The 21,673-nt window shown below is 54.1% G+C and overlaps 1 protein-coding gene across 2 annotated transcripts in view; it reads right to left on the bottom strand.

Moving 5' to 3' along the window:
• Window positions 1-1,332: 1,332 nt before the first annotated feature.
• LOC125448522 (basal cell adhesion molecule-like) overlaps window positions 1,333-21,673 on the bottom strand; it is a 97,643-nt gene continuing 77,302 nt past the window's right edge. The window contains exons 9-16 of one of the 2 annotated variants that reach the window (XM_059641318.1): window positions 20,694-20,809; window positions 18,607-18,748; window positions 16,384-16,511; window positions 12,661-12,796; window positions 11,604-11,639; window positions 9,871-9,891; window positions 6,354-6,498; window positions 1,333-3,350 (exon numbers count right to left, since the gene is read on the bottom strand). In XM_059641318.1, coding sequence (XP_059497301.1) covers window positions 3,299-3,350; window positions 6,354-6,498; window positions 9,871-9,891; window positions 11,604-11,639; window positions 12,661-12,796; window positions 16,384-16,511; window positions 18,607-18,748; window positions 20,694-20,809 — 776 coding nt within the window. In that variant the 3' untranslated portion in view covers window positions 1,333-3,298. The remainder of the gene's footprint in view (window positions 3,351-6,353; window positions 6,499-9,870; window positions 9,892-11,603; window positions 11,640-12,660; window positions 12,797-16,383; window positions 16,512-18,606; window positions 18,749-20,693; window positions 20,810-21,673) is intronic. The other variant, XM_059641319.1, reaches the window with a different exon arrangement.

A 21,673-nucleotide genomic window follows, 5' to 3' on the forward strand; every position in this document is an offset into this window, starting at 1 on the left:
GGGTGCCCTGGATTTTGCAGCGAGCAAATGAAGATGGAGACCGTCCTGAGGAAGTCCCGCAGGGGAGAACGTAAGTCATCTCTGCAAATTGTGTCCATCTGTTAGCCCTGTTGTAACTCCTCAACTTCACCTATTCCAGGCCAACCAACTTCACCCCGAGCTATTGCACGGTCGCACTACACATCTTCGCGCTGACCCTCGATCTCAGACATCCCCTCACCTTCCCCCGAATATCTGGGGAACAGGCCCCTCCACATCTTGTTTGAGAGTTGGGCATGCAGGCCAGGGGCTGCGCGAGGACTGAGACCAAGGCCCTACTCCCACCAGGTAGACAGTTTGTTTAATGGGGGGAATGTGCGACTGGGGAGAGAGAGTGAGGATTGGCGTCAGAAACACCCACCGTTCACTCCCAATTGATCGAAAACAGCCGGTGGACAAGGGGTAGGGGAGGAGGCTTTCCACTGGACAACAATGTCGGGGGGTGGGGTTGCTGGGGCAACTCGGAACAAAATGGCCGACCCCTTGTTGGACTGTGCGCTGCTCTGTTTGAACGTTTAGGCCCCTTTTTAACAGGTGGCATTCATCACTCCAACTGTCACGCCCTGGGGGTAGGGGTTGGAGGGGGTAGAGGGGTGGGGAGAGGGTCTCGAAGGGGCAGGCGCGAAAGATGTGTGGCCGTCCATTCGCACTGCCCCCCCTCCCCCGCCCAGAGCGGAAGGCAGCTCGGAGGGCGACCATCCCTGAGCAGGAGATGGATAACAGCCAGGCCTGAGGTTTGGGTGGGGGGAGAAGGGAAGCGATTTGGGGAGCGTGGCAACGGAGGGCAGCAACGCTAGAAATAATTCCAAAAAAAAATGTTTTTTTTCCAGAGACATGGAGCATGGCGGATGGCCTTGTGGGAAACCCACATACATTCCAGGAGACTCACCAGAGGAGGAGAGGTGAGGACAATCTAGGGACGTGAGAAGAGATAGAAACATATCCAATTCCTTGCTGGCAAGTGGGGAGGGAGCGGGTGAAGGTTGGGAGTCGGAATTTCTTCCTTATGATCCACCTCCTTCATCCCCCCATAGGGTTAAAAAAAACACACGAAGAACCACAAACATTTCAAACAAGTTTCAGGGATAGTAGGAACTGCAGATGCTGGAGAATCCGAGACAACACGATGTAGAGTTGGATGAACACAGCAGGCCAAGCAGCATCAGAGGAGCAGGGAGGTTGATGTTTCGGGCCTAGACCCTTCCTCAGAAATGCTAACCCTAAACCTAACCCATTTCTGAAGAAGGGTCTAGGCCCGAAATGTCAGCCTCCCTGCTCCTCTGATGCTGCTTGGCCTGCTGTGATCATCCAGCTCTACACCTTGTTACTTCAAACAAGTACAACAGATACTCATTATCGCAAACACCAGTGGGGTCGACACCAATCCTGTCTCCATTGGGGAGTTGGGGCTAGTATAACAAAGAGGGCAGAATGGACTTCAGCATTTTCTCTCGCTCCTGATCCTGACGTTTGGTAACAGAACTGAAAACGGACTTTTCATCACCCATCCAACACGCCCAGGACAGGGTCAGCACGGGGTTAGCTAGAGGGTAAAGCTCCCTCTACACTGTCCGCCCATCAAACACACCCAGGACAGGGACAGCACGGAGTTAGATAGAGGGTAAAGCTCCCTCTACACTGTCCCCCCATTCAACACTCCCAGGACAGGGACAGCACGGAGTTAGATAGAGGGTAAAGCTTCCTCTACACCGTACCCCCAATCAAACTCAGCCAGGACAGGGACAGCATGGAGTTAGATAGAGGGTAAAACTCCTTCTACGCTGTCCCCCATCAAACTCAGCCAGGACAGGGACAGCACGGGGTTAGATATAGGGTAAAGTTCCCTCTACACTGTCCCCCCATCTAACCTTCCCAGGGACAGGGACAGCACGGGGTTAGATCTTCCAAACTTCAGGGTGAAAGTTTTAAAATTTACCTTTAACGTCCCAAAGACATCTCCTGCCACCACCCCAACCCCCACCCCAGGGGGACTGCACTGAGGTGTGTCTCAGATCCTCAGGCCTGGTTTAAACTCTGTTTTCGGGAGGGCCCTGAGCATAGACCCTGCACAAGTGGGCCCGGGTCGTGCTGAAACACCGAGCGACCCAAACTAGCCAAACCCTCCGGCACCCGGGGACGAACGAGAGTGAGGGTTCAGGGGTCATGGTCCATGTCACGCCAGCTCATTGGCGAAAGAGGCCAGAAGGTAAAGGTTGGGAGTTCTCTAGCTGCCCCCGAGCATGGGAATTAGATTAGTGTGGAAACAGGCCCTTCGTCCCAACAAGTTCACACTGCCCCTTGAAACATCCCACCCACACCCATCTCACTATAACCCACGCACCCCTGGGCACTATGGGTAATTTACTATGGCCAATCTACCCTAACTCGCACATCCCTGGGAACTATGGGTAATTTACCATAGCCAATCCCCCTAACCCGCACATCCCTGGGCACTATGGGTAATTTAGCATGGCCAATCCATCCTAACCTGCACATCCCTGGGCACTATGGGTATTTTAGCATGGCCAATCCACCCTAACCTGCACATCCCTGGGCACTATGGGTAATTTAGCATTTCCAATCCACCCTATCCTGCACATCCCTGGGCACTATGGGTAATTTAGCACGGCCAATCCACCCTAACCTGCACAGCCCTGGGCACTATGGGTAATTTAGCAAGGCCAATCCACCCTAACCTGCACAGCCCTGGGCACTATGGGTAATTTAGCACGGCCAATCCACCCTAACCTGCACAGCCCTGGGCACTATGGGTAATTTAGCAAGGCCAATCCATCTAGCCTGCACATCTTCGGACTGTGGGAGGAAACCGGAGCACCCGGAGAAAACCCACACAGACACAGGGAGAATGTGCAAACTCGACACAGACAGTCGCCCGAGGGTGGGATCAAACCCGGGTCTCTGGTGCTGTGAGGCTGCAGTGCTAACCATTGAGTCGCCATGCCGCCCCTTAGTAACTGAAGCCCTAACTGGGTGAAGTGGGGATCTTTTCATGTGCGTCTTGGATGAAGATTTTCCAAAGACCCCAAGAGACGGGACAGAGGTGTGCTTGAAGGAAAGGTCTACGGGGACAGGAAGGGTCTCGGCAGTGGTGCTTGTTACAACAAGTAAATCTCTTGAAATGATATCTGCTCGAGAGAAAGAAGAGGGAACATCACAGGCGCTCCGGTCAGTGTACGGGGGTTGATATCTCACAAGGTCCTTCGGCAAACTCATTGTCTCCTCCACCAACTCTTTCTCCTCAATTGCCCATCTTCTCCCGAAGACACTGATCCTCGGACCCCAATTTCACGCTACGGCAATGAGAGAGAGAGAGAGAGAGAGAGAGAGAGAGAGAGGATCATAAACAGATGTCAATATCTCAGCCGCGATCAGCGTAGAACCGGATAAACCCAGAGTGGGATAAAGGGAATAAACATGAGGGCCTCCAGCCCCTACAGCCCCTCCCTATCCCTGTAACCCCCTCCAGCCCCTACAGCCCCTCCCTATCCCTGTAACCCCCTCCAGCCCCTACACCCCCTCCCTATCCCTGTAACCCCCTCCAGCCCCTACACCCCCTCCCTATCCCTGTAACCCCCTCCAGCCCCTACACCCCCTCCCTATCCCTGTAACCCCCTCCAGCCCCTAAACCCCTCCCTATCTCTGTAACCCCTCCAGCCCCTACACCCCCTCGCTATCTCTGTAACCCCCTCCAGCCTCTACACCCCCTCCCTATCCCTGTAACCCCCTCCAGCCCCTACACCCCCTCCCTATCTCTGTAACCCCCTCTATTTCCAGCCTTCAGTAGCCCAGCGTTCTGAACTCTGCGCCATCCCCCCACCCCAAACCTCTCCATGCCCCATCCTCCCCAAACAGCCCCACCGCATCCCGCCCTTTCGTTTAGTCCCCCTCAAAGCTTTCTGGGTGACCGGAAGCTAGCTGACCTTTCCCATTCCCCACCCGCTCACAACTCCCCCTTCCCTCTCCGTTCATTCTGTGGGGGTGTGACACGGGTCGGGCGTACGGGAACGCGGGGCGCCTTCGCGGGCCAAGGGATTCCCCCGCGATGCTCGCGCAGCAGAATAGCTGCAGGTGGCCGACGAGCTGGGGGGGTTAGGGGAGCGATGCCGACTGTGAGGCCGTGGATGGCACGCGGTTCCCCGGGCGAGGAGCCTACACGGGCAGGTGGCTGGGGGGAGGAGAAATACCCCACACTCCACCCCTAGCACTCTCCCCCTCCTCCCCTCCTTCCTCAGGGACCCTCTGTCCTGGGTTCTTCCGTCCCCCTTAATGAGGCGACATTGTTGAAATACAGTGTTTGGGGCAGCAGTGGAACTAGACTGTTTCGTTGTCCCTCACTTTCCGAATGGATTCCTTGAGGACTCATTAACTGTGATTGGTGGTGGATCACAGGGATTCTCCCAGCTGTGTCACCGTCGCGGCCCACCACCCCATCTTTGTTCTCCTCCAGTCCCCTCTCCCACAGCTCTCTGCGCTGCTTCAGGATTAAGGGACTCCCCTTTATCCCCAGAGCTAATGGACGAATAAATAAAATTACAGCATCATCCACACTGCACTGAGCTCCCTGCCCAGCTCCCCTACTTGATCTCCCTCAGTTACACTCCCAGATGGCCTCTCTCTACCATCGGGGTTTTTATTCTTTTTGCTAACCCTCCTCCAAAACTTTTGTCTTCTTTCTCATTCATACTTTGCTGCTCGGTCTCTCTCTTTCTCTAATATCAAATGGTACATTCTCCGACGCTCTCAAATCCCCTCCAGTTCTCACATTCCCGCTCCCTCGGCACTGACCCTCCGACTGTGCCCACTCCCTCAGCACTGACCCTCCGACAGTGCCCGCTCCCTCAGCACTGACCCTCCGACAGTGCCCACTCCCTCAGCACTGACCCTCCGACAGTGCCCGCTCCCTCAGCACTGACCCTCTGACAGTGCCCGCTCCCTCAGCACTGACCCTCCGATAGTGCCTACTCCCTCAGCACTGACCCTCCGACAGTGCGGCGCTCCCTCAGCACTGACTCTCCAACAGTGCGGCGCTCCCTCAGCACTGACCCTCCGACAGTGCCCGCTCCCTCAGCCGTGACCCTCCGACAGTGCTGCGCTCCCTCAGCAGTGACCCTCCAACTGTGCCCACTCCCTCAGCACTGACCCTCCGACAGTGCTGCGCTCCCTCCGCACTGACCCTCTGACAGTGCCCACTCCCTCAGCACTCACCCTCCGACAGTGCCCGCTCCCTCAGCACTGACCCTCTGACAGTGCCCACTCCCTCAGCACTCACCCTCCGACAGTGCCCGCTCCCTCAGCACTGATCCTCTGACAGTGCGGCACTCCCTCAGCACTGACCCTCCGGCAGTGTGGCGCTCCCTCAGCACTGACCCTCCGACAGTGCCCACTCCCTCAGCACTGACCCTCCAACAGTGCCCACTCCCTCAGCACTGACCCTCCGACAGTGCGGCGCTCCCTCAGCACTGACCCTCCGACAGTGCCCACTCCCTCAGCACTGACCCTCTGACAGTGCCCGCTCCCTCAGCACTGACCCTCCGACAGTGCGGCGCTCCCTCAGCACTGACCCTCCGACAGTGCCCACTCCCTCAGCACTGACCCTCTGACAGTGCAGTACTCCCGCAGCACTGACCCTCCGACAGTGCCCACTCCCTCAGCACTGACCCTCCGACAGTGCCCACTCCCTCAGCACTGACCCTCCAACGGTGCCCGCTCCCTCAGCACTGACACTGAGTGTTAATCCAGATGCTTTGTCTCAAATCTCTGTAGCCTGTCTCCAACACTGAGAATCAAGGGAATGTTTCAGAGTGAGGGAGAGGTGGAGAGTGAGGGAATCCAAAGAAAGGGAGGAAATGTGCCTAAACATCCAAATAATGTGGCCATTTGGTGACAGAGCATGTGTAAATTTATCATGTGACCATCACCAGCAAAACACCACTCTCTCACCCTTCACCCTTGTTCGTCAGACCTGGGGCTAGAAAATCTGAAGTGTTTACTCAGTAGTCTTTACTGCATTTCTTTCCTCTCCTTTTTCAGCCCACAGACCTAAATTGTTCACTTTTCTCCTTTTACACCATTTCTTTCTCACCCTTTGATGTCCTGGGTCCATCTGCATGAATGTTTTCTTCAAGAAGTCTGATCCAAAATGGCCACCAAGCAGGATCTCATTCCCAGGTTCCCAAGACCCCACGCTCGCCACTAACCCCACAACCCCAACACCCCGGCTCCCTCCAACGCCCCACTGCCCCCTCACCCGACGTTGGCCGCGTTTGCTCTCGGCCACGCCACCGCGCACTCACCTGTCCTTTTCCTGCGATTTTCCGCACGTGAGCTTGCCCTTTCTGTGCAGGCAGTACAAGATGGCCACCACCAGGAGCAGCAGGAGGATACAGACCACCACAGCGATAATGGCCCCACCCCCACCTCCCTGCGACTCACGGCCCTCTGCAGAGAGAGAGAGAGAGAAAGTGTCAGACTTTGAGGAATTTTGTTGATGATCGCAGGATGTGGGTGGGACAGGGGGAAAATAGACATGGTACTGACCCGCTCTCCATCTGGGCACACAGAATGTACTGATGGTGCAGGCTACAGAGGCATGAGCAACATCAAAAACTGACTTGTCTCCTTCTCATTGAAAGGAAACACTCAGGGGTGACCAAAATGTGGTCATACAGTGATGATAAGGAAGGTCAGCGGCACTTTGGCCTTCAGAGTGAAAGGGTTCGTACACAGGATTCTTGCTGCAGGATCTTGGTGAGACCACACAACTATAGGGCTATGTTAACAAGGTGGAGAGCTGGAGGAACACAGCGGGCCAGGCAGCGTCAGAGAGAACACAGTGTGGAGCTGGAGGAACACAGCAGGCCAGGCAGCGTCAGAGAGAACACAGTGTGGACCTGGAGGAACACTGCAGGCCAGGCAGCGTCACAGAGAACACAGTGTGGAGCTGGAGGAACATAGTGGGCCAGGCAGCATCAGAGAGAACACAGTGTGGACCCAGAGGAACACTGCAGGCCAGGCAGCGTCACAGAGAACAGAGTGTGGACCCAGAGGAACGCAGCAGGCCAGGCAGCGTCAGAGAGAACACAGTGTGGACCTGGAGTATCACAGGAGGCCAGGCAGGGTCAGAGAGAACACAGTGTGGAGCTGGAGGAACACAACGGGCCAGGCAGCGTCAGAGAGAACACAGTGTGGACCTGGAGGACCACAGCGGGCCAGGCAGCATCAGAGAGAACACAGTGTGGACCTGGAGGAATACAGCAGGCCAGGCAGCGTTACAGTGAACAGAGTGTGGACCCAGAGGAACGCAGCAGGCCAGGCAGCGTCAGAGAGAACACAGTGTGGAGCTGGAGGAACACAGCGGGCCAGGCAGTGTCAGAGAGAACACAGTGTGGAGCTGGAGGAACACAGCAGGCCAGGCAGCGTCAGAGAGAACACAGTGTGGAGCTGGAGGAACACAGCAGGCCAGGCAGGGTCAGAGAGAACACAGTGTGGACCTGGAGGAACACAGGAGGCCAGGCAGCGTCAGAGAGAACACAGTGTGGAGCTGGAGGAACATAGGAGGCCAGGCAGGGTCAGAGAGAACACAGTGTGGAGCTGGAGGAACACAGCGGGCCAGGCAGGGTCAGAGAGAACACAGTGTGGACCTGGAGGAACACAGCAGGCCAGGCAGCATTAGAGGAGCAGGAAAGCTGATGTTTCGGGCCTAGACACTGCATCAGAAATGAGGGAGGGGAAGGGGGTCCTGAAATAAGTAGGGAGGCGGGGGGGAGGCAGATAGAAGATGGGTAGAGTAGGAGATAGATGGAGAAGAGACAGATTGTGTTTTCAGTTTGGAGCTTCATTGCTGAGCGAGCGCGGCAAAGTTTTCCCAGATCGACTCTGGGGTGGCACGGTGGCTCATTGGTTAGCTGCCTCACAGAGCCAGAGACCTACATTCGATTACAGCCTCGGGCAATTATCTGTGTGGAGTTTGCACATTCTCCCCTTGTCTATGTGCGTTTCCTGCCACAGTTCTAAGATGAGCAGGTTAGGGTGGATTGGCCATGCTAAATTACCCATAGTGCCCAGGGATGTGCAGGTTAGGGTGGATAGGCCGTGCTAAATTACCCATAGTGCCCAGGGATGTGCAAGTTAGGGTGGATAGGCCAGGCTAAATTACCCATAGTGCCCAGGGATGTGCAGCTTAGGGTGGATTGGCCATGCTAAGTTACCCATAGTGCCCAGGGATGTGCGGGTTAGGGTGGATTAGCCATGCTAAATTACCCATAATGCCCAAGGATGTGCGGGTTAGGGTGGATAGGCCATGCTAAATTACCCATAGTGCCCAGGGATGTGCGGGTTAGGGTGGATTGGCCATGCTAAATTACCCATAGTGCCCAGGGATGTGCAGGTTAGGATGGATTGGCCGTGCTAAATTACCCATAGTGCCCAGGGATGTGCAGGTTAGGGTGGATTGGCCGTGCTAAATTACCCATAGTGCCCAGGGATGTGCAGGTTCGGTGGGTTATAGGGCATGGGTCTGGTTGAGATGCTCTGAGGGTCAGTGTGGACTTTTTGGGCCGAAGATCCTGTTTTCCACACAATAGCGATTGTATCTGAGCTCTATGTGGAAAAATAGAGATTGCTGGAAAAAGCTGAGCAGGTCGGGCAGCACCTGTGGACAGAAATCAGTGTCAATGTTTCGGATCGAGCGACCTTTCCTCAGAACGTGATTCCTGGGATGCTAGGATATGATGTACAAAGAGAGATTGGATTGGTCTGGAATCCGCTGGAGCACAGGCGAATGATGGGGGACTTTCATAGAAACCTATAGCATTCTAACAGAACTCAACGGGGTGAACCCAGGAAGGATATTCCCGATAACCGAGAGGTGGGGGGAGCCCAGAACCAGGGGATCACAATCTAAAGAGCTGAAATGAGGAGAAATATCTTCGCCCAGCGAGTGGAGAGCCCCTGGAATTCTCTGTCACAGAAAGTGTTTGAGGCCAAAACATTGCATGTTTACAAGAAGGAGTTAGAGATAATTCTTAGAGCTCAACGGATCAAGGGTTACAAGGGAGAGGGTGGGAAACAGGGGCTAAACTGGAAGATCAGCCATGATGTTATGGAACAGTGCATGCTGGAAGGGCCGAATGGCCCGCTCCTGCTCCTATTTATTGGGCTTTGTTCTTTGTAATGTTCAGAATTATCAAAGGTCTAGAGAGAGAGAGGCTGCAATGAGGATTGCTGTGTCTCATGCTTGAAGCCAATGCACAGTGCGATCCCACTGTTTGGGAGTCCGACAAGTCCAGACCAGCCCCAGAGACTGTCGACCACCGGCCACCGAGGAAGGGTCCTTGGCTCTTGGTACAATCCTATCTCGTTGCATCTGGGCGGTGCCTGTTCCCCTCAGGCCTCCCTCCGCGCACTCTGCCCAGAGGTGGCACTGTTTGACTGATCTCAGGGTCATCTCCTCGCCTGGCCCTCCAGGAGGAGAGCCTCCTTGTTCCCATGATGAATGGTCATGTGTGATGGGAAGCAAAGAGGCTACGGGGTTTGGGAAAGCCGTCGAGAGGTCCAACTGGAAGTGGGGTCCTTGCTTGTCAGTGTTGTGGAGTGAAGTCGGGAATGAAGACCAGGGCACAGAGAGGCCAACACAGTTGGAGTGAAATGGGTCAATGATGGGGGGACGTTGGAGGAGAAGAAGGGAGGGGAGGATTACAATGGCTGATTTGGAGTAGAAAAGGAGTGCAACGGAGGCAAGACCATGGGCCGGTTGCGCCAGGGTCTTTGGTGAAGGCCCAAGTCTGTTCAGAGGAGGAGTGGCTCACTTACTTGTCTTCTTCACTGAATCCACTGAGCAGCGTTAAGGAAGAGAGCAGAGGGTTAGACTGAGACAGGGGTAAAGGCTAACATGGCACAGTCCTGGGCATCGTGGGAGACATCGGGGCAGTGCAGTGAGAGAGGTGAAGAGCGGGCCAGGAAGACCCATGACCATCACACCAAGGCAGGGCACGTGCTCCTTCTCACTGGTAATCAGCCCAGTACCAAACCCTCCCGGGGCAGGGGCACCACGGGGTTAGATACAGAGTAAAGCTCCCTCTACACTGCCCCCATCAAACATTCCCAGGACAGGGACAGCATGGGGTTAGATACAGAATAAAGCTCCCTCGACACTGCCCCCCATCAAACATTCCCAGGACAGGGACAGCATGGGGTTAGATACAGAGTAAAGCTCCGTCTACAGTGTCCCCGCCATCAAACACTCCCAGGACAGGGACAGCATGGGGTTAGATACAGAGTAAAGCTCTCTCTACATTGTCTCCCATCAAAAACTCCCAGGACAGGGACAGCACATGGTTAGATACAGAGTAAAGCTCCCTCTACACTGTTCCCCGCATCAAATACTCCCAGGATAGCGACAACACGGGGTTAGACATAGAGTAAAGCTTCCTCTACAGCGTCCACCATCAAATGCACCAAGGGACAGGGACAGCACGGGTTTAGATACAGAGTAAAGCTCTCTCTACGCTGTCCCCCATCAAACACTCACAGGACAGGGACAGCACGGGTTCTGATGCAGTCTAAAGCTCCCTCTACACTGTTCCCCCATCAGACACTCCCAGGACAGGGGCAGTGAGAATTAGTGCATGGGTTTGTGAGGGGCAGGTCACAAACCGTATTGAATTCTTTGAAGAGGAGACCAAACACACGGATGAAGGTGGAGCGGTGGATGCGGTTTACATGGGTTTAAGTAAGGCGTTTGATAAGGCTCCCCATGGTAGGCTCATGCAGAAAGTAAGGAGGCATGGGATGGGGGAAACCTGGCAGACTGGATACAGAGTGAAGCTCCCTCTACACTGTCTAACTGCCCTCCACAACAAACTGTGTGGCTACAGGAGCCGGTCAGATGCTGGGAATCCTGCAGCAAATAACTCACCTCCTGACTCCTCCCAAAGCAAACCAGGGCAGGAGTTACACAGTCAATGCCAGGGAAGTGTTACAGAATACTCGATGAGTGCAGCCCCAACCACACTCAAGAAGCTCAACACCATCCAGGACAGAGCAGCCCCCGCTCGATCGGCCCCACATCCACAAACATCCCACTCCCTCCCCCCCACCAACGCTCAGTCGCAACAGTGTGTACCATCTACAAGATGCGCTGCAGAACCTCACCAAGGCCCCTCAGGCAGCACCTTCCAAACCCATGGCCACTTCCATCGGGAACGACAAGGGGCAGCAGTTACATGGGAACAAGTTCCCCTCTGAGCGCCTCCCCATCCCGACTTGGGAAATATATCGGCGTTCCTTCAATGTCACTGGGTCAGAATCCAGGAATTCCCTCCCTAAGGGGCTAACCCTCCAGCACATGGATTGCAGCGGGTCAAGAAGGCAGCTCACCCTGCCCCTTCTCAAGGGGGGCAACTAGAGACAGGGGCAATAAATGCTGGGCCCGAAGGGTGAATGCAGACTACTGCACAACTTTGGGGAGAACATAGTTTGGGAGGTCTGACCTTTTACATACGAGCATGGCTGAACGGTGCTAATGGTTAAATTCACATCCTTACCTCCTGATGTCTGTGGAGGCGCTGTGGTGGGTTTTACTGCAAAAGGAGAAGCAAAAAAAGCATTGATTTAATATTTCGCTGGATCAGTCTTAGACAGACAGTCTGAATAACTGATGAAACATTTTGAGTGTTGCTGGAGCTCAAACTGACTGATGAGCGTCGGTGGGGGAGAGGGAGTGGGATGTTTGTGGATGTTGGGCCAACCGAGCGGGGGCTGCTCTGTCCTGGATGGTGTCGAGCTTCTTGGCTATTGTTGGAGATGCCCCCCCCCCCTCCCCAACATCCAGGGCAAGTGGAGAGTATTCCATCCCCCTCCTGACTTGAGCCTTGTAGATGGTGGGTCAGGCTCTGCGGGGAGACGGGACGGGAGTTACTCATCTGTGACCCCGTCTGGCTAATGGCTTTGGTCAGGTCGTTCACTGCCAACAGACCTGTGCTGCCCTGAACTGTTTTCTGGGCAGAGTTAATGACTCGCGGTCGATGACACACCATCGCAGGATATCTACAGAAGAGGGGCATTCTCTGAAAATGAGAGCCTTGATCACATGGCAATAATAAATGCCAACTTCACTTGGATGGGCAGAGCTACTGGGCACATCTTTTGTCACTGTTTGTAGTTGGGCCACATATATTGGGATATCTAGAACCAGGGGGCACAGGTTTGAGGCGGGAAGGAAGAGATACAAAAGGGTCCAGAGGGATCGATTTTGTTCACGCAGAGGGTGGTGAGTGTCTGAAAATGGGCTACCAGAGGTCGCGGGGGAAGCGAGTGCAACATGTAGACAGGTACATGAATGGGATGGGTATGGAGCGATATGGACCCAACGCAGGCAAATGGGTGACCAATAAACTGGGTAGCACCGGCAGGTTGGGCCGAAGGTCCTGGTTCCATGCTGTCGACCTCCATGACTCTAAGACTACCAAAGGCATCGTGTGCCTCTTGGCTCTACACAGGCCTGGGGCAGCGCCCGAGACTGCCATGACCACAAAGGTCAGAGGGTAATATTGCGAGCACAGCCAATCGGCTAAGCCCCAACCCAAGTTGGCGCAGACTAACCAATCGCCAAATGGAAGCGTCGCTGGGTCGAGCCATATTTGTTGGTGGCGTTGCATGCGACTCCATCTTGGATCATCTTGTTGTTGACTGGGAAGGAGACCTGACTGACCAGGGCATTCTCGGAGTGGGTCAGCACCTGTCAAAATATAGCAGGGGAAAGAAAATTCAATCAATGAGCCCCAACATTGCAGATTGGCGAGGAGGACGGTCATGTGACAGCCGGGCTGGTCGGCCGGGGGATGGATGACATGAAATTCATCAGGGACTCCGACCCCCTCCCCCCAACACTCATACGGCGAAGGCTGGTGGGTCGGTCGACTCGGGTGTGCATCAGCACCTCAAGAGGCACTGGTGGGGACAGGTTACATTTTTTTATTCATTGACGGAATGTGGGCATTTATGGTCCATCCCTAATTGCCCAGAGGGCAGTTAAGAGTCAACCACATTGCTGTGGGTCTGCAGTCACAAGTAGGCCCAGACCAGGTAAGGATCCTTCCCTGAAGGACATTAGTGAACCAGATGGGTTTTTCCAACCACGGGCATCATTAGATTCTTAATTCCGGATATTTTTATTGAGTTCAAATTCCACCACCTGCCGTGGTGGGATTCGAACCCAGGTCCCCAGAACATTACCTGGGTCTCTGTGTTAACAGTCCAGTGATAATACCACTAGGCCATCCCCACCCAGACGAACGCGATGGCCATTACTAGAGAGAGAGAAGAGGGAGGAAAGGAACCTGAAGCTGGCTCACAATATGCATCCCTTTGATTCCTCAAGCGGGAGGAAACACAACCTGGGCTTTGAAATCAAAGGTTAGATCCCTCTACCCTTCCCATTGGTTTTTTTGGAGAGGGTGCGAGTTACAGATTCTCCCCGCTCCTCTCTCTTCGAGAACAGGCTCCCTAACCTCATCCTCCTGTCTTGAATTCGGGCTTCCTCCTCCTCTCTTGATCCATCAGCGTTCCAACAGGACGCCACCATCCACTACTGAGCTCTGCAGCCCTCCCGAGGCACGGTATCTCCAGACCGTCCCGTTGCAGGAGGCTGTTCGGCCCATCGCGTCTGTATGCACTAGCTCTCCGGGGGACCGACTCACCGCTCTTTCAATCCTGGCCCCCTGCCACCCCCAGTTCTGTAAAGATTGATCTGGAGTGACGGTCGTAGGGGTGGAGAGGGTTTAGACAATGATGGGTCTCAGAGGAAGAGTGGGCTTGAGAAAGTGATAGGGAGAGGAGGCGTGCCACAAGGATCGGTGCTGTGTCCACAGCTTTCGGTCATTTACACAATCACTTTGGATGTGAACACAGGAGGTTATGGTTAGGAAGTCTGCAGATGGCACCGAAATTGGGGGCTGGAGTGGACAGTGAAGAAGGTTAACTCAGAATACAACAGGTCTCTGATCAGATGGGCTGAAGGGCCAGGGAGTGGCAGATGGAGTTTAATTGAGATAAATGTGAGGCACTGCATTTTGGAAAGGCACATCAGGGCAGGACTTATACACTTCATGGTAAGGCCCTGGGGAGTGTTGCTGAACAAGGAGATCTTGGAGGGAGCAGGTACAGAGTTCCTTGAAAGTGGAGTCGCAGGTAGACAGGGCGGTGAGGAAGGTGTTCGGTACGCTCGCCTTTATTGGTCAGTACATTGAGTATAGGGAGTTGGGAGGGTCATGTTAGGGCTGTACAGGACATTGGTTAGGGCCACTTTTGGAATACTGTGTTCAATCCTGGTCTCCCTGCTACAGGAAGGATGGTGTGAAACTTGAAAGGGTTCAGAAAAGATTTACAGGGATGTTGCCAGGGTTGGAAGGTTTGAGCTACAGGGAGGGTCTGGATAGGCTGGGGCTATTTTCCCTGGAGCGTCGGGGGCTGAGGGGTGACCATATAGAGGTTTATAAAACCATGAGGGGCATGGACAGGGTGAATAGACGAGGTCTTTCCCCCCAGGGTAGGGGAGCCCAAAACTAGAGGGGCATAGGTTTAAGGTGAGAGGGGAAAGATTTAAAAGGCATGTGAGGGGCCACATTTTTAATTTTATTTGATTTATTATTGTCACATGTATCTAGGTGCAGTGGAAAATGTTTTATGTGCAGTACAGGCAGATCATAACATACAACAGGGTGGTGCGTGTATGGAATGAGCTGCCAGAGGAGGTGGTGGGGGCTGGTACAGTTACAGCGTTTAAAAGGCATCTGGATGGGGACATGGTTAGAAAGGGTTTAGAGGGATGTGGGCCGAAGCTGGCAAACGGGATGTTTCCCTGCTGTGTGACTCCATCACTCAGTCTCCACTTGTGGGCCAGCCCAGAGGGTTGTGAGGAGGGTCAGAGGGCACAGACCTAAAATTAGGGATCAGGGCAGAGGTGCATGGAATATATTTCTCTGTCAGAAGGTTCTGTGGTTGTAGGGCTCTGGACTTGGCATTGGGGAAAATTGATGAAGAGAGAGATCTGGGTGTTCAGGTCCATTGTTCCCTGAAGGTGACAACACAGGTCAATAGGGTGGTCAAGGAGGCATATGGCATGCTTTCCTTCATTGGGCGGGGTATTGAGTACAAGAGTTGGCAGGTCATGTTACAGTTGTATAGGACTTTGGTTCGGCCACATTTGGAGTACTGTGTACAGTTCTGGTCGCCACATTACCAAAAGGATGTGGATGCTTTGGAGAGGGTGCAGAGTTACCAAAAGGATGTGGATGCTTTGGAGAGAGTGCCGAGGAGGTTCACCAGGATTTTGCCTGGTATGGAGGGTGCTAACTATGAAGAGACGTTGAGTAGATTAGGATTATTTTCATTAGAAAGTCGGAGATTGAGGGCGGACCTGATTGAGGTCTACAAAATCATGAGGGGTATAGACAGGGTGGATAGCAAAAAGCTTTTTCCCAGAGTGGGGGTCTCAATTACTAGGGGTCATGAGTTCAAAGTGAGAGGAGGAAAGTTTAAGGGAGATATGCGCGGAAAGTTCTTTACACAGAGGGTGGTGGGTGCCTGGTACACGTTGCCAGCGGAGGTGGTAGAGGCGGGCACGATAGCGTCATTTAAGATGTATCTGGACAGGTGCATGGATGGGCAGGGAGCTGGGATACAGATCCTTGAAAATTAGGCGACAGGTTTAGACAGACGATCTGGATCAGGGCAGGCTTGTAGGGCCGAAGGGCCTGCTCCTGTGCTGTAACTTTCTTTGTTCTTGGCAAGGAATTTGGAAGCGGGGGTCAATGTAGAGTGACATCATTCCGCTTCTATGTTCTCACGCAAAACTGGGATCCTGCTGCTTTCTCGAGGGGCGAACGGGCACCCCCGAGCTCGTCATTTTGTCCTCGCCGCCCTGGGGACAGCACGGGGTTAGACACAGAGTAAACTGGAATGTTGGGTTGTGTGACTGTGTGGCCAGCTCTGCTCCAATTCTCTCCAACCTGTTTCCCTCTGATGACTGGCCCCCACCCCCTCTGCTGCAGGGGACGGTGTCTCCCTCACTGACCCGATCGAAAACCCCCGAGGGAGAAATTCCGAATGCCCCCAATTCAGTCTCCCCCTTTACCTCCTCTCCCCCACCCAGACCGTCCCCTTTCCCACCCTCCTCCCGACACAGGGAAAGGGCTCTTGACCACGGTGAGGCAGGGATCGAATCCCGATTCCCAGGCTCAGGTCCGGCCAGGGGCTTTACAAAGGGGAAGGAGAGGGAGGGCAGCGTTTGAAAAATGCCTGCGATAAGGAACATTTATCACATACTGGTTGCTTCGGGACGTTCCATGTGACAGTGGGTTTGGGATAACCGAATGCTGTGCATGTCAATGTGACTTTCTCGCCTTTGTGTTTCACTGTTACTTCCTCTGGGCTGGACTGCAACACTGGAATGCCTAGGGAGAGAGAGAGAGAGATAGAGAGAGACCCTCATTAGGAACTCACTCAGCATCAGACAGTGTGCTCCAAATCCGAACCACACTCTTTCCTTCACTTCGGCTCAAGCATTTCAACCCTATCGGTTCCCGTCTGCTCCGGCGTTCCCATCATCGGTTCTTATTCCTGAAGTTTGCATTCTGCTCCAAGCAGACCCCACCCGGTGCGTCTCCAGGCCCATCAGGGAACTGCTCCAAGCTCGTCCCTGACAGAATCCCGGCTCCAGCACACAGGTTCAGAGCTGGGGACTGGGCCGAGACTGCAGCTGGGGGCCTCCGTCAACCCCTCCCCTCCCTCCCTATCTCTGTAACACCCTCCAGCCCCGACACCCCCTCCCTATCTCTGTAACCCCCTCCAGCCCCCTACACCCCCTCCCTATCTCTGTAACCTCTTCCAGCCCCTACACCCTCTCCCTATCTGTGTAACCCCCTCCAGCCCTACACCCCCTCCCTGTCTCTGTAACCCCCTCCAGCCCCTACACCCCCTCCCTATCTCTGTAACCCCCTCCAGCCCTACACCCCCTCCCTGTCTCTGTAACCCCCTCCAGCCCCCTGCACCCCGTTCCTATCTCTGTAACCCCCTCCAGCCCCTACACCGCCTCCCTGTCTCTGTAAACCTCTCCAGCCTCTACACCCCCTCCCTATCTCTGTAACCCCCTCCAGCCCCTACACCGCCTCCCTGTCTCTGTAAACCTCTCCAGCCTCTACACCCCCTCCATATCTCTGTAACCCCTCCAGCCCTTCCACCCCCTCCCTCTCTCTGTTACCTCCAATCCCAGCTTCTCAGCCATCCCCAAATTGCAATCACTCCACATTTGGAGCACTAGCTTCAGCTGATCTGGGCTTTGAACTCATCAACTCTGTGCCGAATGTGTGTGTGTGTGTGTGTGTGTGTGTGTGTGTGTGTGTGTGTGTGTGTGTGTGTGTGTGTGTGTGTGTGTGTGTCAGTGATGAGAGTGAGTGTGTGTCAGTGGTGAGTGTGAGGGCGAGAGAGAGTGTGTGTGTGTGTGTGTCAGTGATGAGAGTGAGTGTGTGTCAGTGGTGAGTGTGAGGGCGAGAGAGTGTGTGTGTGTGTGTGTGTGTGTGTGTGTGTGTGTGTGTGTGTGTGTGTGTGTCTTTCTCTACCTCTGTATGAATGGCACACACACACACACACACACACACACACACACACACACACACACTCTCTCTCGCCCTCACACTCACCACTGACACACACTCACTCTCATCACTGACACACACACACACGCTCACACATACACACACACTCACACACTCATCACTGACACGCACGCAAACATGCGCACACACACAGGCACACACACTGATACACACACACACACACTGACACACACACACACACACACACACACACACACACACAGACACTCACACTGATGCTGACACACACACACACTGACACACACACAGACACACACATACACATACACACACACACACTGACGCTGACACACACACACACTGATGCTGACACACACACACACACACAGACACACATACACACACACAGACAGACACACACACACACAGATGCTGACACACACACACAAACACACACACACACATATACACACACACAAACACACACACACACATTGACGCTGACACACAAACACACACACACATACTGATGCTGACACACACACACACAAACAAACACAAACACACAAACACACCCACACACACACACACTGACGCTGACACACACACACACACAAACACAAACACAAACACATACACATACACACACACACACACAGACACACACACACACACACACACACACACACACACACATACAAACACACACACACATTACTCCTGGTTACTCCTTCAAGACACCTCTGAGCATTGACTTGCCCTCGTTCTGAGGGGAGGGCTGTCCCTAACATCTCTTCCCATGGGACCGGTATGCTTGTGTAATAACAGTCAGAGCACCTTGCGCAAGGAGCTACGTAAAGGCATGTTGAAACAGTGTCAGCTGCGGAGCCTGTCTCTTTTGGAGGGTGGTCTCCATTGGGGTGCTCCCCGTTACCTTGTACATACACCTCAACGCTCTGGGCTCGCTTCAGTCCCCGTATTGACGGGGCCCTCGCTTCACAGACGTAGGTCCCAGTAGACTGGTAGCTCACTCCCTCCAGGGAGAGACTCCCTGAGTCGGACAGCATCTCTTTCCCCTGCAACAAAGTCAGAATGAGGGAGGGTCACAAATCCCAAGATCTCACCACCAGTACACCACCTCCCAGCCTTTAGTAGGGAGTAGAAGCGGAAGCAAGGCCATTCAGCCCATCACCTGCACCCTGCCCTTCAATGAGATAGCATTGACCCAATCATCCTCCACTTCCAGCTGAAGGTCACCACCGTCCGAGAGATCTGTGAAGGGCGCTATACAATTTCAGCCAGTCTCTTCTACTTTTCTACAGTTCTTAGGAAGGGGTCTCTCCGAAATGATAATTCTGATTTCTCTCTGTAGATGCTGCCAGACCTGCTGAGCTTTTCCAGCAATTTCTGCTTCCACCCCGTGTCTAAATTCTCTATCTTCCATATCGAAACAAACAAGATTCTAAAGGACTTGACAGGGTTGATGCGTTAGAGAGAGAGAGAAAAAAAGTGGACGGAGAGAGAGAGAAAGAGAGAGTGAAGAGAGAGAGAGAATGAATGAGAGCGTGGGGAGAGAAGGTGGTGAGAGAAAGTGAGGGAGAAACAGTATATGGATAGAAACAGAGAGAGAGCGAGAGAAAGTGTATTGACAGAGAAAAGAAGTGTGGAGAGAGAAAGTGGTGAGAAAGAAAGAGTGAAAGAGAAAAAGTGAAAGTGACCAGAGATTGAGAGAGAGAGAGAGAGAGACAATGAAAGAGAGGGAGAAAGAAAGAGAATGTGGATAGAGAAACAATTGAGAGAAGAGAGAGATAACACAGTATGGGTCTGGAGGAACACAGTGTGGAGCTGGAGGAACACAGTGTGGGGCTGGAGGAACACAGTGTGGAGCTGGAGGAACACAGTGTGGGGCTGGAGGAACACAGTGTGGAGCTGGAGGAACACAGTGGGGAGCTGGAGGAACACAGTGGGGAGCTGGAGGAACACAGCAGGGAGCTGGAGGAACACAGTGTGGGGCTGGAGGAACACAGTGTGGAGTTGGAGGAACACAGTGTGGGGCTGGAGGAACACAGTGTGGGAGCTGGAGGAACACAGTGGGGCTGGAGGAACACAGTGTGGGGCTGGAGGAACATAGTGTGGAACTGGAGGAACAGTGTGGGGCTGGAGGAACACAGTGTGGGGCTGGAGGAACACAGTGTGGAGCTGGAGGAACACAGTGTGGAGCTGGAGGAACACAGTGTGGGGCTGGAGGAACACAGTGTGGGGCTGGAGGAACACAGCATGGGGCTGGAGGAACACAGTGTGGAGCTGGAGGAACACAGAGTGGGGCTGGAGGAACACAGTGTGGGGCTGGAGGAACACAGCATGGGGCTGGAGGAACACAGTGTGGGGCTGGAGGAACATAGTGTGGAACTGGAGGAACAGTGTGGGGCTGGAGGAACACAGTGTGGGGCTGGAGGAACATAGTGTGGAACTGGAGGAACAGTGTGGGGCTGGAGGAACACAGTGTGGGGCTGGAGGAACACAGTGTGGAGCTGGAGGAACACAGTGTGGAGCTGGAGGAACACAGTGTGGGGCTGGAGGAACACAGTGTGGGGCTGGAGGAACACAGCATGGGGCTGGAGGAACACAGTGTGGAGCTGGAGGAACACAGAGTGGGGCTGGAGGAACACAGTGTGGGGCTGGAGCCCCTGTTCCTCAGAAAGCAGACCCAGCCTGTCCTCATGGCTACTTTTCTCCTGCCCTGGCCATGCTCTGGTAACTCTCTTCCTCTCCAAAGAAGTGGCGTTCTTCCTGTAGCCTGATGCAGTGCTCCAGCCATTGCGTCACCAGGGTCTCAGACATCATTGTAAGCCTCCGAAAGTGGGTTAGGAGAAATCTAGCCATTATTCCCTTGAGAGAATAGGAAATAGCTTCGGAACAACAGGTTGAGGGGGCCCCTGGGATCCTTTGGCGTTCCAGGTCGAAACGGGAAGACAGGCCGGGAGAGAACAGGAGGACCATTTCACAAATCCATCGACCAACCTTTTTCCAAATGACCTTGGGGGTGACTGATCCTTGGGCAGAGCAGGAGATCTTATAGTTATCTCCCAAATTCAGGAAGACCGGCCCCTTCTCGCTGAGTACAGGCCGCTCGATGTCTAAGGGGAGAGAGAAAGTTACACAATTAGAAAAATGGCCATACACATCTTCCATTCTCGCCTTGCTGCGCCCCCTCCCCCCCACCCCCCGACTCTCAGGGAAGGCGTGCGCACGTTCCCGACCACAGTGGGAATGGAGCGCTCTCACAGCTCCGGGAAATTCCTGCTGCTCCCTCACGCCCGCAAACCAGATCTCTGGCCTCCCCATCAAACACCCAGCAACGTCAGCGTTAACTGTTGCTATGCAAACATGGCCCATCCAATCCCAAAGTGCTGAGGATTCTCCTCTCGGATTGGCAACGTTGGGAAAGAGTTTGTCACAGGACGCAGGCTCACCCCCCTGTCAAACATCAACGGCCACCATCTTTCACAAAGCATGACAGGGCTAGAGAGATGGGGGGGTGGGGTGGTGTGGGGGATGGAGGGGGTTACAGAGATAGGGAGGGGGTGTAGGGGATGGAGGGGATTACAGAGATAGGGAGGGGGTGTAGGGGCTGGAGGAGGTTACAGAGATAGGGAGGGGGTGTAGGGGATGGAGGGGGTTACAGAGAATAGGAGGGGGTGTAGGGGCTGGAGGGGGTTACAGAGAATAGGAGGGGGTGTAGGGTCTGGAGGGGGTTACAGAGATAGGGAGGGGGTGTAGGGACTGGAGGGGGTTACAGAGATAGGGAGGGGGTGTAGGGGCTGGAGGGGTTACAGAGATCGGGAGGGGGTGTAGGGGCTGGAGGGGGTTACAGAGATAGGGAGGGGGTGTAGGGGCTGGTGGGGGTTACAGAGATAGAGTTGAAAAGGAGTGCTGGTGTTGTCAGCAACCTGAGGGAAATGGTTTAAGGTGAGAACAATGTTGTGGGTGAATTCCGTGTG

This window comes from Stegostoma tigrinum, chromosome 41 (assembly GCF_030684315.1).
Source record: "Stegostoma tigrinum isolate sSteTig4 chromosome 41, sSteTig4.hap1, whole genome shotgun sequence".
Classification (NCBI taxonomy): Eukaryota; Metazoa; Chordata; class Chondrichthyes; order Orectolobiformes; family Stegostomatidae; genus Stegostoma; species Stegostoma tigrinum.